Genomic DNA, 15046 nt, shown 5'->3' on the forward strand with positions numbered 1-15046 from the left:
ATAAATTCACCCACACATTACACTTGGTTTCTCTGGTCTCATAATTGCAATTTGAATTAACTTCTGAATATTTTCTGATTAATATTAAATTATCTTCCACTCTTAACATCAACTAGTCAGAAATCACATCTCTAACCTATGCTAAGCCTGGGTCTAGAACACTGCAGACACAAGAGCACTGGTCTACATTGACTTTTCATAGAATCACAGAATGGTTTGGGTTGGAAGGAACTTTAAAGACCATTTGTTCCAAACCCCCTGTTAAGGACCTTTCATTAGACCAGGTTGCTCAGAGCCCCATCCAGCCTGGCACTGAACACTGCCAGGGATGGGGCAGCCACAGCTTCTTTGTTTTATCTTTATACATTAAAATGATCTGGATGAAGTTTACCTACTTTGGCTCAAAACATAGAATACGTTTGTATCCTCTGAAATGACAGCTCTGAGCTCTTTGATAAAAAAACCAAGTCATACTGGTTTTGACTGAACTTTCATAATTTCCATCTTGAACTTAATAATTATATTCACTCTTGCCATTCTCCTTGACCTCAGGAAAACTTTTCAGCTCACAGCTTGTTCCTGTGACTCTATCTAGAGCAACCCTTGTGCTTTCTTGCTATAGCACAGCAGCACTCCATAAAACCAAGTTCACTTCCCTCTGTAACTATCATGTCCCCAGTGGCTCTCCCACATACCCCAGTTCTCTCTTCTGCCTTTTCAGTGCTCCCATTCCAGTTCTCTTTGTTTCCCAGACCACGAAGAGGAGTCTGATAGAAATCACCACCTTCTGGAAAGCAGTCTGCATCTAGACTGCTTAATAGATAAAACTCTTCAAGAAAATGCACCAGGAAATAGGGAAATGGAAAAGGGCATGTGCTTAAAACTTGATTCTCTACATAAAGGTTGCAGCAGGTTGCAATAACAGGGAAGATAATCTAGCCCCCAAAAACATGCAAGTTAGCTTCTTCAGAGCAGAAAACAGTAAAATGAAAAATGAAGATAAATGAGTAATAACATTCACTGTGGAACACAAGAAATCAGTAAACTGGTTTTGAGCCTAAGGTGGACATGAACCCAGAACAGACTAAGACAGGCAGGCGGCAGCCACACAAGCAAGCAAACAAGCCCTGCCTCTCAACACCACTCTTCCCAGTGCTTCCAGTTTTGGGATAAGCATGCAGGCTGGCCACACAATGCAATTAAACATCACTGACATAATCAAGAGCATATGACCATGCATTTGTCAAGGAAACCTAAAACTCCACGTGGTGACGGGCACAGGCATCTCCAGAGTGGCAGGCAGCAATCACTCAGCATGCAGGATACTGGCTCAACATGGAACATAAAGAAAAATTGGAGCAATGCATAAGAGAGGACAAAAAGTCATAGAATACATGTAGCAGTTGTCAGTGCCTACTGTGTCACTTGGTCACGCCCCAAAACCTGCAAGCGTGGCACACTGTTACACTCCTGCATTTCAAAGCCACCCAGACCATACTTAACTCTGCACAGGATCCAGAATTTAGTTTTCAAACAGGTTTTTTTAATATGTTTTTACTCCCAAATTCCAGCTCTAGTGAAATCTAAACTGAAAAGCATAGTGACCACAAGGCTCTCTCCTGGGCTTTCAAAACACAGGCAGCAGGAGTCAAACTCCGCAGACTCTCTCTACAAAGCCAGTGGAAGAACAGGAGTGCTTCCTCCCAATTGCAAAGGAAATGTGTCTCAGCTACAGAGTCACCTGTGGCCACAAGGCAGGCAAGGGCTGAGGTCTGGGAGGTTTGCTGATGCCACATGTTTACCCTGCATTCTGGACACATGGGAACAGTTTTCAAAACAGTAACTCCCTTCAGACTGCATCTCATACCTGAGGCAGCCTTGATTCTCTCTATAAAATGACCCTATGAACCGTCCTCACCAGCAAGCAACACCACAGAAAGGATACCAGTGCAAAGGTGGAAAATGGAGCTTTAAACAAGAAACAGTAATTCTGCATTTGGCTGTGTCCCCCTGCAGGCAGGTATTACAAAGCTGAAGTGATCTTACAGCTTGTGTTTCATTTTAGGAAACTGGCTAAGCTACTGATTGCTTTTTGCAACTCTACTCTTTGCCACATTTAGTGTTTATTCAACAATGAAACATTTAAGCAGAGGTCTTGCAGTCTCCACCCACATTCAGGTCTGGGTTAAGATAATGTGAACTCTACTTACATGAGAAAAATAAAATCAAACATAACTATCAAAGTAAAAGCTCCTATTTTGCATCAAATATATTGTGTGTGGCTGCAGTTTGCAAGGTCTTCCTTGTTTTCTGCGGGCTACAATGGCAAGCAGGAAGAAACTTGTAGAACTGGGGGAAAAGCCTCCAAGAGCCACTCCCCCCTTGAAGCAGCTCTCTAGGATTTTCCATTCTGGGTGATGTGTCACACAGCAGCAGCGCCCTGGACACACAGCGCACGGATCCCTAGCCTGACCTGGCTCTGCAGCCTCTACCTTTCCTGAGGGAGACATAGAAAAAAAGTCAGTATCCCACATTCTGAGTACCTCAGCAAACAGTGCTTTTGGTAAAACACTGTGCCTCAGAAAATGGACATTTTTCCCACTACAAAAGTAGCTTTGATGTTTTATAAAGTTGCTGCTATACCATTACAAAAAAAGTCTTGATGACTGTGCATCTGCAAGCATTTTCTGAAATAGGTTACAAGAGTCAGTCTTGCCTTTCCAGAGTTTCGAAAGAGGAAAACGCATCACAGGGAAGGACTAAAATGCATCTATAGAAATCATGTTCAGAACTGTCCTGGAGCCCTGTCCTCATTGTATGGACCACATTTAGTGCAGATCATGGCACTGCAAGCTGTAAGTTGTGACCGCGATTTTGTCTTTCCAGGCCTACACAGACTGGACTGAGCTCAAGCAAATACTTCTGCATAGAGCAGAGCAAATGGTTTTAAGACAGGTTTAAACTCTGCAATAGCAAGCCAAGATTTCTTATTCTAGAGTTTACACCTTTATTTCCCCAGCAATCCAAACAATGTAACTTCCACTGTTTTTCTCTAAGGAGTTTAGTTTCCTTTTTGTAGATACATTTTAAGGAACGTCTCTACTCCCATTTTATTTTCCCTTCCTCAAAATGGTATAACTTTCTGCAAACATGACAGCAAAAGGCATCTTCATATTTAAGCAATCTGTTTACTGCTTTATTTTTATATATTTCTACAATGCACACAAATTAGTGTCTCCTCCTTCTCTCCTGTTAACACTTCACAAGTCACGTGCCTACACACAAACGAGCACTGTCTCCTTCCTGGCAAGCTCCTTGGCTACCATTCTTTTGCTAGCCGAGAAACCCTGTCCTGGATAAACTTAATACACCTTAAAAACTAGTATTGACCAATCTGATTTGTCCAAGACTGGAAATCATCACTTTTTCATGCTTCAGGTCTAATGTTTGCTGTATTAACTCACATGGTCCTATGGTAAGTAAGTTGAACTACCAGCCACAACAGAAAAGGATTACTCAATGGGAAGCAAATGCCAAGGATGCAATACAGTTTGATTACTGAAAACATTCTCCTTAGAATCCAAAACTCTCTTTCAAAAGCCAACATTATGCCAGCAAATCTTGGGGACAGGGAGGACGGGGGGGAGGAAATGAGGACAGACATGGGACACACAACACAACGGGGGAACACAAACAAACAAAAATTCAGTCTTGCGCAAACACAGTTTCTAGTAGGAAGCCAGAGAGTCCTGCCAAAAAATAAAATCAACTCCTTCAAGAACTATTTAAGATCCTCTTGGTTACAAAATCTTCCAGTGTATTAGACCATCTCCCATAAGGAATTGGTTTGATAAACCAATTCTTCACACAGAAAAAGACCCTCCTGTCTCTTCAACAAGGGAGGATATACATAAGCAGCAATGAGCTATTACAAATACATTATCAGCTCTGGGAAAAAGAATCATCAAGTAATTACAGAGGTTATCAGGGTCCTTATCAGTACTCACTGCCAGCAGGCTACCTGCATATTCATTTCCCTATCCATCACCACTCTGGCATGCTGAGTTTTCCAGAACAGTTTCTTCCACTGCATATGTTCATAAAATAGTTTTAAAATACATATCTGTTTATTACAGCAGTGATAACAGAGGCGGTATCTATAAGCAAAAACACATGGAATGTATTTTTTCACCCAGTGAATAGAACTCCAAACATTCCATATGCTGAAAAGCAGTATGCATTTTCAAAATAAAACAGTGTTCAGAACAATTTAAGTGAGAAAAATATGAATGACAAATGCATTTTTTATCTTTCAGCCTGCTTGAAGAAGCAACTGCAAAGCTTGAACTAAATTAACAGTCCATGAGCAATTTCTGTAGTCTGATCCCCAATCAATAATAAATGCCAAATTCAGATTAAAGTGAGGAACATATTTTCACCACCCCCAAACCCAACAACTATAAAAACCCTCTGAAATAAACCTAAATCAGATGCAGTAAGCATTCTAACACAGCACAGTTCAGACTGAGATGATGTTCAACAGCCTGTTGTTCTACACTCTCTCTTCTGACACAATGCTCAGAGGGTTGATCACAAGGAAAAGGAGAAAATGAAAAAGCAGCCCAGATACTGACGCACTCATTCATGCAGGGCAAGAGCTCAGGACACAAACTTACTCTTCAATGTTGAATGCAGGGTGCAGAATCTGTTCAAGATGCTCCTCGAGCCATGATCCCAACCTCTGAAAAGCAGTTCCGAAAGCACTGCCCACAGGTCACCTGCAGTTCACCAAGTCTCCGTACAACAGCGCACAGAGGTTTTAAATAGAAGGCTTCACAAACACCATTATGTACCTTCTCAGAGATTCCCAGTGCTTCCACAGATTAGTGTCTCTCTCAGGAAACACAGGCACTTCTGAGAAAACATACTCAGTTATGGCTACACAAGAGTCCAAGGTCGTTCTCAGTCACCCCTGGTTTCCCTGAGCCTTATGCAATTTGACACATTCCAAATCTAAGTTGATTCTCAATACTGCCATTATAATTCCTGTAAAAGCCGTATCTATATATCAATTAACTAGTGCTGCTAACTCCCTGGATCATAAAACTATGCATATATAAAGCCTATCAAGTCCTCTGAATAAAAACAGCACCAGAAATAAGTGTTAACGTTTTGTTCACGGGGAACATCTTGTTATAATTTAAGAGTTTGGGAATCCCAGCTCTCCTTAAAGTAATCTACTTAGATTTCACTCCGAATATCACCTGAAACAGACTTATAGGTGAAGCTGTTAACTGGACTTTTTCTTGATATATTTGCTGTGCCTTTGAGGTTTGAAGAGTTCATTCACCTGATGCACATTCAACACCTATTATTCTACAGAGATAATTCAAGAGATGTGGTACTTGCTACAACATTAGCAACTTTAAGCTCCAAATTAAAGATACTTCTCTTCAAGACTTAGACTCTGTAATTTCTTTTACAGATGCTTCTTAACACTCCACAGCTGAGACAAATTCTCCCAGGCTGTCAGAAGCTGTAAGCAAAGTAACAGCCAAGTTATAACAGCACAACCCTACAAACTACCCAGAGTTTATGGGCTTCCATTGATATGCACCAGGGCCACACCACAGGAGAAGGAAAGAGTGCCATCTTCTCAAGGTTGAAAGTATAGATCTTGCTCTCCCCTTACACTGTGAAGGAATCAGTGTTACATGGCTGACACTGCCAAGCCAAGTAGTGGTACATGTTCATCTCCCTTCTCACCCTGACTGCAAACATATTTAAACATAAAACTCACACCCACCCCACATCTTGTAGGATGATTACGAGTAAGTAACGTTCCACAGAAGAACCTGTCACTGGCCCTGAGCACGGGCTCTTCCGGGGTTTAACATCTGCCCAGGGGCACAAGCTGCACTGTTTCTTTTAGGCGCTCTGAGCAGAGACACTGCTGGAGGCGAGGGGACTGGCAGGGAGAGGGCAGGGAGCTGCCAGGTGCCGGCTGCCGCCGGACTCGCGCTGCCGCGCCGCGCTCCGGGTACTCCGGCCGGGCGGCCCGGCCGAGCCGGCAGCGAGGAGCCGCTGCCCCGCGGCGCCGCGTCACGGATCTGCTGCTCCCGGCAGCCAATCGGCGCCGCGGCCGGGGACGGCGCGACTTCATTCATTCATTCATAAAAAAAGAGGCGCAGCGCAGCTGGGAAGCACGCCCTTCCCGGCCCCCCGCCCCGCTTACGGGGCACGGACACTCACGGCAATCCGCCTCGTCGCTGTTATCCGAGCAGTCGTCGTCCTCGTCGCATTTCCAGATGGCGGGGATGCACCGCTCGTTCCGGCACTGGAACTGGTTCTCCTCGCACTCCTTGACGGCGCCTGCGAGACACGAGGCCGCGCCTGGGTCAGCGGGGCGCGCTCCCACGGCCGGGCAGCGGGGGCATCCCGGGGCCGCCTCGCCGCCCGCGGACAACCCGGGCAAGGCGCCGGGAGCCGCAGCCGGGCCGAGGGTGGTGGCTGCGGCTGGGCTCGCCAGGGCACAGCGGTTCGGTGCGGGGATGGGCTCGCCGGGGCACAGCGGCTCGGTGAGGGGCTGGGGGAGACGCGCCTCCGCGGGAGCACGGCGGCGATCCCGAAGCTGCTTTGTGCAGGGATAAAAGGGGCCATTCCCGTGCTTCCCCGCATTGTTTTAAAGGCGGAGGGAAGAGGAGCCTGGGAATAGAAGATGGTTAAACCCGAAATACAACAGACAAAGAAAAATTATAAAGCGCAGCGATGCTGGGACCTCCTGCGCATCCGTTACCGGGGCAAATCGCACCGACACCTGGGGACGCGGGGCGGAACAGGCATCGGCGCCATCCCGGGAAAAGGGACCCGACTCAACTAAAGTTGAGGGCGGGGGGAGAACGGAGCAAATCTGCTTTGCAGACTCGGTGCCGCGCTGCTCTGATGAGGCACAAATCCCCTCTGAAAGGGATTAAAGGTGGCAGCTCCTGTCACCAGCGCTTGGGCTTCATTCGCCCGCTGAAGAGCGTGCCCAGCTCCCGCAGGTCGCAACCCCCGAGCGTGCCCGGCCCTCCGCAGGTCCCAAACCCCGCGCAGGGCACCGGGGCGAGCGGGCGCCCGCGGCCGCACATCCCGGGGTGCCCGTGCCGGCAGGACGCTCGCCCCCTCCCCGGCAGCGCTGAGGCCGGGGGACCACGGCGCTGAGGGAGAGCGGCCGTGCCGCGCCGGACCCACCTTTGCCGAGATGCAGTTTGAGCAGCAGCAGCTGGAGGAGCAGCAGCCGGGCGAGCGCTGGCCGGCACATGGTGCTCGCTCGCTCCCTCCCTCCCTCGGTGGCAGCGCGCCGTGTGCGGGGTGCGCGCAGCCGGCGCGCCGCTCGCTGCCCGCCCCGTGCCGACTGCGGCCGGCGCCGCCCCCGCCCCGCCGCGCCGCCGCCGCGCCGTGACGCGCCCCGCTGGGCGGGCCCCGCTCGGCTCGGCTCCGGAGAACCCGGCCACCGCTGGCATTCCGCCTCCCGGAGGTGCGCCGGAGGGCCAGCAGCCGCAGGGACACCTGCGGGACACATCCTCCGGCAGCCCGCGGCCACCGAAAGGAAGCCCCGCAGATGGCACGGCCGCGCTCGGACGCGCGCTCCCAGGCCGGGCTGGGCACCCCGGAGCTCTCGCTGGGGTAGGCGGGCCTGGGCCCTGCTGGACCACTGGGTCGGGCCCTCACGTCCTGAGCCTGCCTCGGCGGACCCTGGACAGCCTCGTTCATGATCTTAATTTTATTAAGCCAATTAAACACACAGACTCCTTTAAATGGCCTCGAGCCACAAATTGTGTGCTCTCTTCATTACTTCAGATCTCCCACTGAGGGATTTCATTATGACCATACTGATGTGGTCATCTCCACTTAATTGTATTAAAATTAGTGAAACAAGTACCAAGTATGCTCAAGGTGGGCACCTCCCTTCGTAGGGACCGCTTACCCTTTGTACTGCCTAAGCACATGCGGTCTGATGAGTAATAACGAATGCTTTCCAAGCTATCAGGGGCCTTATTTATCACTCCATTTGCACGGTGCTGATGAGAAAGCACTTCACCGTCTTTGATTAGCACCGCAGCCTTGTTCATACAGTCAGGATTAACAGTATTCCAGTAATCGTATTACGAGAAGATACTTTTCAAGAGTAACTTGTATCTAACATCACAACAGAATTAGCATGATTATATGTGGAGTGTCATTTTAAAAACGTTTTAAATCAAGCACTAATTTTACATAAACCAATGTAACAAAGCTTTTCAGTTACAAAGCCTGAAATGCCATTGACTTAAGAACTGGGCTGCCATTTAAAAATGCACCTGTGTCTTTAACAAAAATTTTTCAAGTCATTAGTCAGCAGTGTCACTAATGCGTTTGAATCATGTGAAGAGAAGAGCTAATCATTGAGCTATTCCACTAGCAGCTTATAAAGTATTAACAATTTATTCAAGCCTGTTTGAACAATTTTTAGCGTGAGAAATGTAACGCGTGTTTGTGTTGGCTGCATCAATGTGATAGATTACAATAATTGCTTAAAGCAAATGAGGTATTTGTAATATATTAGGTCAAATTTCTCTTTTTTAAATGTGTCAAAACACAGATTCATAAAGCTGCTGTAATTCATGGCCTCCTTCTTCTCTTTCCTAAATCAGTTTATTAGTTTAAATTGGAAGTGGCTCCAAAGGCAATAATGAAGCTATCTGGAAACAGGTGTGAGTGTGAAGAGCATCAGTCATAGCAATGCTCTGCTCTGATTCCTACTGGAATTTTTTTTCATTAAAAAACCCAAACAAACAGGTATTTTGGCTTGAATGCCTCTCATAGGTAACAACACTAATGAGATTTTTTTTTTGACTGAACTTTTCTGGTGACACCTGAGCAGCAGCAATTTCAAGAGCCTTCACTGAGCAGCCATTGTAGGGGCTGCTGGTAGCCTAGTACCATCTTGTGGACATATGTGTCTCCAAGGAATTGCAGAGGCAAGAAGGAAACTGGAGGTGCTATAGGAGAAGTAGATTGGGCAAAGTATGCCAATTGGTATGAAAGAGAAATGAAATCTAATTTCATCAATGATTAAGGTTGTTAATTTACCTTTTAAATTACCTTTGTGGTTTATTGTTTCTACTTGGTCACACACCACCGCATATTAAACAAAACAAACTAACACAGATGACACCCACTGACAGAGCAAGGGGGTGCATCAAAACAGTGAAATGTTATTTCTGTAGAATTTCACCAGCCAGCTCTCTGTTGTTTGTCATCCATACCATTCCTTTGATCTATTTCACAAACGATTTTTCCAGCTTGATTGTTTTCTTAACACAGAACCCAGATATTTTTCCAACCTTACTTTTTTCAACAATTGGTCCCTTAGATCCATATATTTCTCATGCTAACTACAGCTTATACATCAGAGAAGTTTCTTCAGAGTCAGAATGAATAGCTGACCCCCTGCACCCTGGATTTTCTGCAGTCTTGTATTCATATACCAGGTTCTTTACTCACCCAGGTGTGCATATATGCACCCTCCCAATCACAGAGTGGGAATTGAATTGGAAAAATCATTCAGAAGCATGTGAAAAGTGATGCACCCGAATTATTTTAGTGGAAGTTCCTCTGGTGTTTCCAGCTTTTGCCCATTGTATGTACACGTTTCCTTATTTTGCAGAACACTATTACACAGGTTCATACCAGAAGTCCATCTTGAACAACATGTTCCAGGCATTTCCACCTGCTGTGCAGTGCCCAAGAACATTTCAGTATCCACCACATCGCAGCCGAAGACACCACAGAGTGGCTGTGCAAGAGGAGGTGACCCAATGCCATCCACACTGACTTAGAGAAAGGCAACAGATTTCACCTAATTTAACACTGGGAACCTGGGTGTGATGGTGCCCAGTCAGAGCAGAGTCCCTGCTTTCTTACTCACACTCACAACTGGGAATGTCAAGAAGCTGAGCACCTCCCCTGCCCTGTGACCACTGTTGGAGAGCAGCCCCCACCAAAGAGAGCTCTCAGGAATGGAAGAATGGTGAGTGCTTCATTTATTCATCAACAAAATCTTTTTTATATAAGAAAGTATAATGACAGACTGTGAGGGAAGAGAAGCAACAGGAGCAGTTGGGCTTCCACTGGGAAACTCTTCAAGCCACAGGGACCAAGTTCCTGAGGTATTTGTGCTACTGCCCCCCTCATCTCTATTTTCCCCAAAACAATTTCATGTCTTTCTACAATGTATTTCTTTCTTCTTTCAAATGGACATTTAAAAAACCTGTTCTCCTCTATTTGTATAACAACCTTTGAAAACATCCCCTGTCCATTAGGCTGACTTTTTTTGTTCAACTAGACAAATCTAATTCCTTCAATCCCATCACGGCTTTTAGATATGGTAATGTAATATGTTTTGCAAAAAGATATTTAAATTAAACTTTTTAATTAAAGTTAGTTGAGCCAATGCATTAGCAGCCACATCCCTTAAACTGCCAACTGATATGTTAGTGTCCACAATACTTTTTGCATTTTAAAATAAAATTCTCTTGCCAAAACTACTGTGAATTTTCAGCTATATGTGGTATTGTATATTACATTTAAAACTAAAATTCATTTTCTGCTGCTTCTACTGAGGCACAAAACAAACTAAAAGCACAGCAGAGCATAAGTACATATTCATTTCTGGTCAAGATTTGTCCTTCAGATTCTTATGTAGCTCCTGTTTTTTACTGCTGTATTCAAAATAGCCAACAGTTTTCACAACCTTCCATCCTACTCTTGGGATTCCCAAAACTACTGTTGTTTGTACTGTGTTTAATAATCTGTTTTTAAATGTTTTACTTACTGTTTTTATCTGTTAAAATGCTTTAGTCTTTTGCTATTGGCAAATGTCTTCAAAATCTGCCCATTTTAAACTGCACAGCAAAGTTTCTTCTCGTTTTCCTCTTTTCATAGGTTCCCTAGACTGATTTCCAATTTTCCCGTACTAATTTTCTTAAATCCTTCCAGTCTTCTCCAGGTGGCTGTAGAAATTTCCCCTAACTCATGCATTTAACCACAGTTACTGTAGCATCAATGGTCATCAACATTTTACCCTCCAGCCCCATGGCCATCCTCATCTGTCTCTTTGCAAGGGCACTTTAATGACAGGTGACATTACTTCTCATTTGTACAAATCCCTTTTTGTTTGTGTGAAAGCAAGTTAGGGGTCTTAATTCTTTAGGGGTCTTTTTTTTCCAAGTCATAATTTTATTTGTATCTGACTAAATGGTGTCTCTTTGATCTCCTTTTTCTATGCTTTTATTTTTGGAACTTTTATTGTTTAAAAATGCTTTGTTCAATGTCTTCTATAATCTCCTTTGTTTCTTAGCTTAATTTTATTCTCTTTTAACTTCAACTTCTTTACAGAGAACTCCAATCCCCTAAGTCAGCTGTTTGCTGTTTTGCTTTTCATATATCTTACTTAACTCCATGCTCTGTACTTCTGTGCCTATTGGATACACCTTCCCTTCTCACATTTTAGGAACCTTGCACAGCCATCAGGAGATTTCTTTTGCTCGTTTCATGTCTAAAAGGGCAATTTAACCACCTCAGCATGCTCCAGGTCTTCTAATGATATCCTTATTTTTAGTTAGCTCATGGCCGAGTGTCAGAGACTGAAAATAGTTCATGCCCCAAACATTGAAAGTTTTGTTCATGACAAAGAAGCTACAACCAAAGAAGCCTCTCTGAAGACTGGGACTTTGAACTGAAAGTCAAACTGCTGATTAGATAAAGGGAATTGTTCAATCACCTCAGGCTGAGAGAAAGGTGTGCATCCACAAAAGGCCAAAATCACCAGCTGCACTGAGTTTGGGGTGGGGAGGAGAGCACAGCTCACAGAAGCCAGGTGTACACAGACTGCCCCCCCAGCTGAGGGGGGAAGAGGAGGTTTTGGGTGTGTGGCATAACCTCTGGTCAGAGGCAATAAACACCCATCCTCCATTACACAAACTGGAGCCCCCAACCCCACAGGGCACATCCACGGGACTTTCACGTGAGAGGCTTGGCCCCACAGCACTGCACGTGATGCAACAGACCCAGAGTCTGCTGTGAGAGACTGACCCCCCACCCCAGGGGGACATGCCTGAGCCATCTGGCTCAAGGGTATATAAACCCATCGGATTCTGTGCTTTTTGGGGGGACCTTCACCATCAAGAAGACCAGCTGGAGAGGATCAACGAACATTTTTGAGATCCACAGAGTGGTGCTATTTTCCTTATTCTGTCCCTGTCATGCTTTCTGTCCCCCCCACCTATTTTCTATTTCTTTTCTTTCTTTCTCTCTCTCACTCTCATATTGACCATCAAATAAAACCCATACTATTGTCACTGGCATATGGTCTCGTTTGCACCTTAATTCAGGCAGAGGCGTTTCTAAGAACCTTAAAACTGGATCATAACTCCTAGTAAAGAAAGGAGGACACAATCAGGTTTAAATCAAACTACAAACCCCATCAGTTTGTCATCCAAGAATGGTCTCTCTTACAAGCCAGAATTTCTCACTTCCATAGCCATAATTCTTCTGCCCTTCTTTCCCAACCCAAGGTTGAACACCCTGCCACAGCAGTATCCGTGGACAATGCATCTCTGAGTGCAACCAAACCTCCCACCTCAATAGGGACCTTTTCCATTACTTTTAATGAGTATAAGAATGAAGGTACCAGAGAGAAAAAAAAGTGAGGATTTGGTGTCTGGCAAGATCTTTTGCATGCCAGAGGAGCACTGCTATAGACTGCTCTGCTCTTTGCTGTTGTACAGTGACTAATCACTGTGAAAGCTAACAAAAATGCAGACTTGAGGCCACAGGTCTTAACAAGTACAGTGGGATTTTTTCAAGATGTCTCACTTCAAATTATTCATCCTATTACTACTAACAAAGGAATCACGAATTGGAGCAAAACTGAAATTGACAGTGTCTCATGTAGCTCTACAGTGACCATATACAAGTGCTGTAAAGCAGCAGATTAATACTACAGGCTGCTGTTTGCTCTGTGGCTCCCAAAGGGCTTAGACACAAACTGGGAAAACTAGGAGCAGCACCAAGACTGGATTAGACTTTTTTTCCTGTTAAAAAATCCTGCTAGCTAGATGCTTGCTCCATTTTTATCCCACACTTTATTTGTTCAGGCTCCAATGCTGCAAAGTGGTATTTTGTGTGTGGATGGCAGAAGAGGAGACAAGGTCTGGTTCTGCAAGGTGCCAAATTCCCTCAGCTCCCAGTAGCCCTCTGGAAAGCTCTAAGCATCTTGAAAGCTCACAGACAAATTATTTTAGCATTAATTACAACATCAATGAGAAAACAATACCCAAATGGGAATTTAGGATGATGTCTGCCTGGAATGTTTCTCATTATTTTGGTATGGATTTTGTATGACAGCAGAACACTTTAAAACCCATCTTGCTTTCAAGCTCCTGCTGGATCTATTGCCTTCGTGCTAAAGCAGCGGGCACAGTCTGTCATCCAATTTGTGAATTCTTATAGCTGCTTGACAAGGATGTCTTTTTTTATGAAGGAATGTGAACCCAATACTTGTTTTCCTTTTTAAAGTGAAAACTCATTAAAAGCAGATTTTTCAAGGTTGGATTCTGAATGGTTTTTTCTTGCTTTCTTTTTTGATTTACTAGCTTGTATTTAATAATCTTTTTAAGCTATCCCTTTAGATATTGCCATCTCATCACTTTCAATTCTGGAATGATGAGAGAATGAATGGAGATTTGAGCATAACCAAAAGATACGAGCTTAGTTAGAGGGAAATTATTTGTTTTTCAGAGTGGATAAAAATCAAATTAGTTTTTTAAATCCCCTCAAAAAGAGGAAGGGAGAAGGGGAAGAAAAGGGAAACACCAGAAGATCTTTTTTCAGGATAGAAAAAGAATCCAATTATCGTCTTGCAAATGTGGGCCCGGTTTCAAATATCTCCTCACTTTCCATGGTGTTTTGCTTAGTCAATGCTAATATTCTTCTGGGAGTCTCTATGTATAGCTTCACTAGAGATACTGGAGTCGTGCAATGCAGCCTTATTCCCATATGTTTGAGAAGAGTAATCAATGTAACTGAGTTGTGAAAAACTTGTTTCATTGAAGCTGAGAAACCTTTTCTCACAAATGTTAGGACAGAGCTCAGGCCGTGTGTAGAATCCATGCGTGTGTGAGTTACAGACATAACTCTGGCACTCCCAGAGCCACAGCTCTTTTCAACAAAGTTTCAGAAAACATGTCCTTTCAGATTTCCTGCCTGTTACCCCGTGTTGAAACAACAGCAGTTGATGGATCAATCCCTGTGGCATTTTGTCATATCACATAAAGCATCTAGTGATAGATGCACTCCAGAATAACATGTCCTAGAGACAGAATTTCTAGAAGCATAAAACAGCTCTCCTCTTACCCTTTCCAGTACACCCTTCAAAATATTGCCCCATCCCCAGTTCTTTCACCAAAGGGGAAGGTTTCTATCAGATCCACAAATGTTAAGTTCTAACCAGATGAATCAAGATAGAAAAGCTACAAGCATACACATACTCGTAGTCTAAACTAACCTTCCAATTCAGCTGGTCCTGGATTTGCTGCCTTCTTGTGCTCCAGCCCTGCCTTCTCCTATGGCTGTGGTGAAGCCCACTGGTGACGCATTTGTATGTCTGCTCAGCTCCTGTCAGACTAGTACAGTTTGAACTTCCACAAGCACTTTCCACAGCACTTCAAAGCACTGTAATTTTTTCTTGTGAGGCTGCTACTTATATCACAGAATATCCTGAGCTGGCAGGGACCCACAAGAATCTTTGAGTCCAACTCTGAAGTGAAAGGCCCATACGGGGATCAACCCCACAACCTTGGCATTATCAGCACCCTGCTCTGACCAACTGAGCTAATCTATTGTCTCAGAAAGACCTTGTCTACCTCTAATCCCTGCTCTAGAAAGCTTAAATATGTCCAAACTAATATCAGAGCTCCTATTTTTTTAAAATAACTTCTCTGTTGCAGTACAACCTGTGACA

General features: G+C 44.6%; 1 protein-coding gene across 2 annotated transcripts in view; it reads right to left on the reverse strand.

Annotated features, from left to right (window-relative positions):
- LRP8 (LDL receptor related protein 8) overlaps positions 1 to 7384 on the reverse strand; it is a 174187-nt gene extending 166803 nt beyond the window's left edge. Inside the window, exons 1-2 of one of the 2 annotated variants that reach the window (XM_032118158.1) lie at positions 7234 to 7384; positions 6253 to 6372 (exon numbers count right to left, since the gene is read on the reverse strand). In XM_032118158.1, the coding sequence (XP_031974049.1) occupies positions 6253 to 6372; positions 7234 to 7303 (190 nt within the window). In that variant the 5' untranslated portion in view covers positions 7304 to 7384. The remainder of the gene's footprint in view (positions 1 to 6252; positions 6373 to 7233) is intronic. The other variant, XM_032118157.1, reaches the window with a different exon arrangement.
- Between the last annotated feature and the right edge of the window lie 7662 nt (positions 7385 to 15046).

Source organism: Corvus moneduloides, chromosome 9 (assembly GCF_009650955.1).
Source record: "Corvus moneduloides isolate bCorMon1 chromosome 9, bCorMon1.pri, whole genome shotgun sequence".
NCBI lineage: Eukaryota > Metazoa > Chordata > Aves > Passeriformes > Corvidae > Corvus > Corvus moneduloides.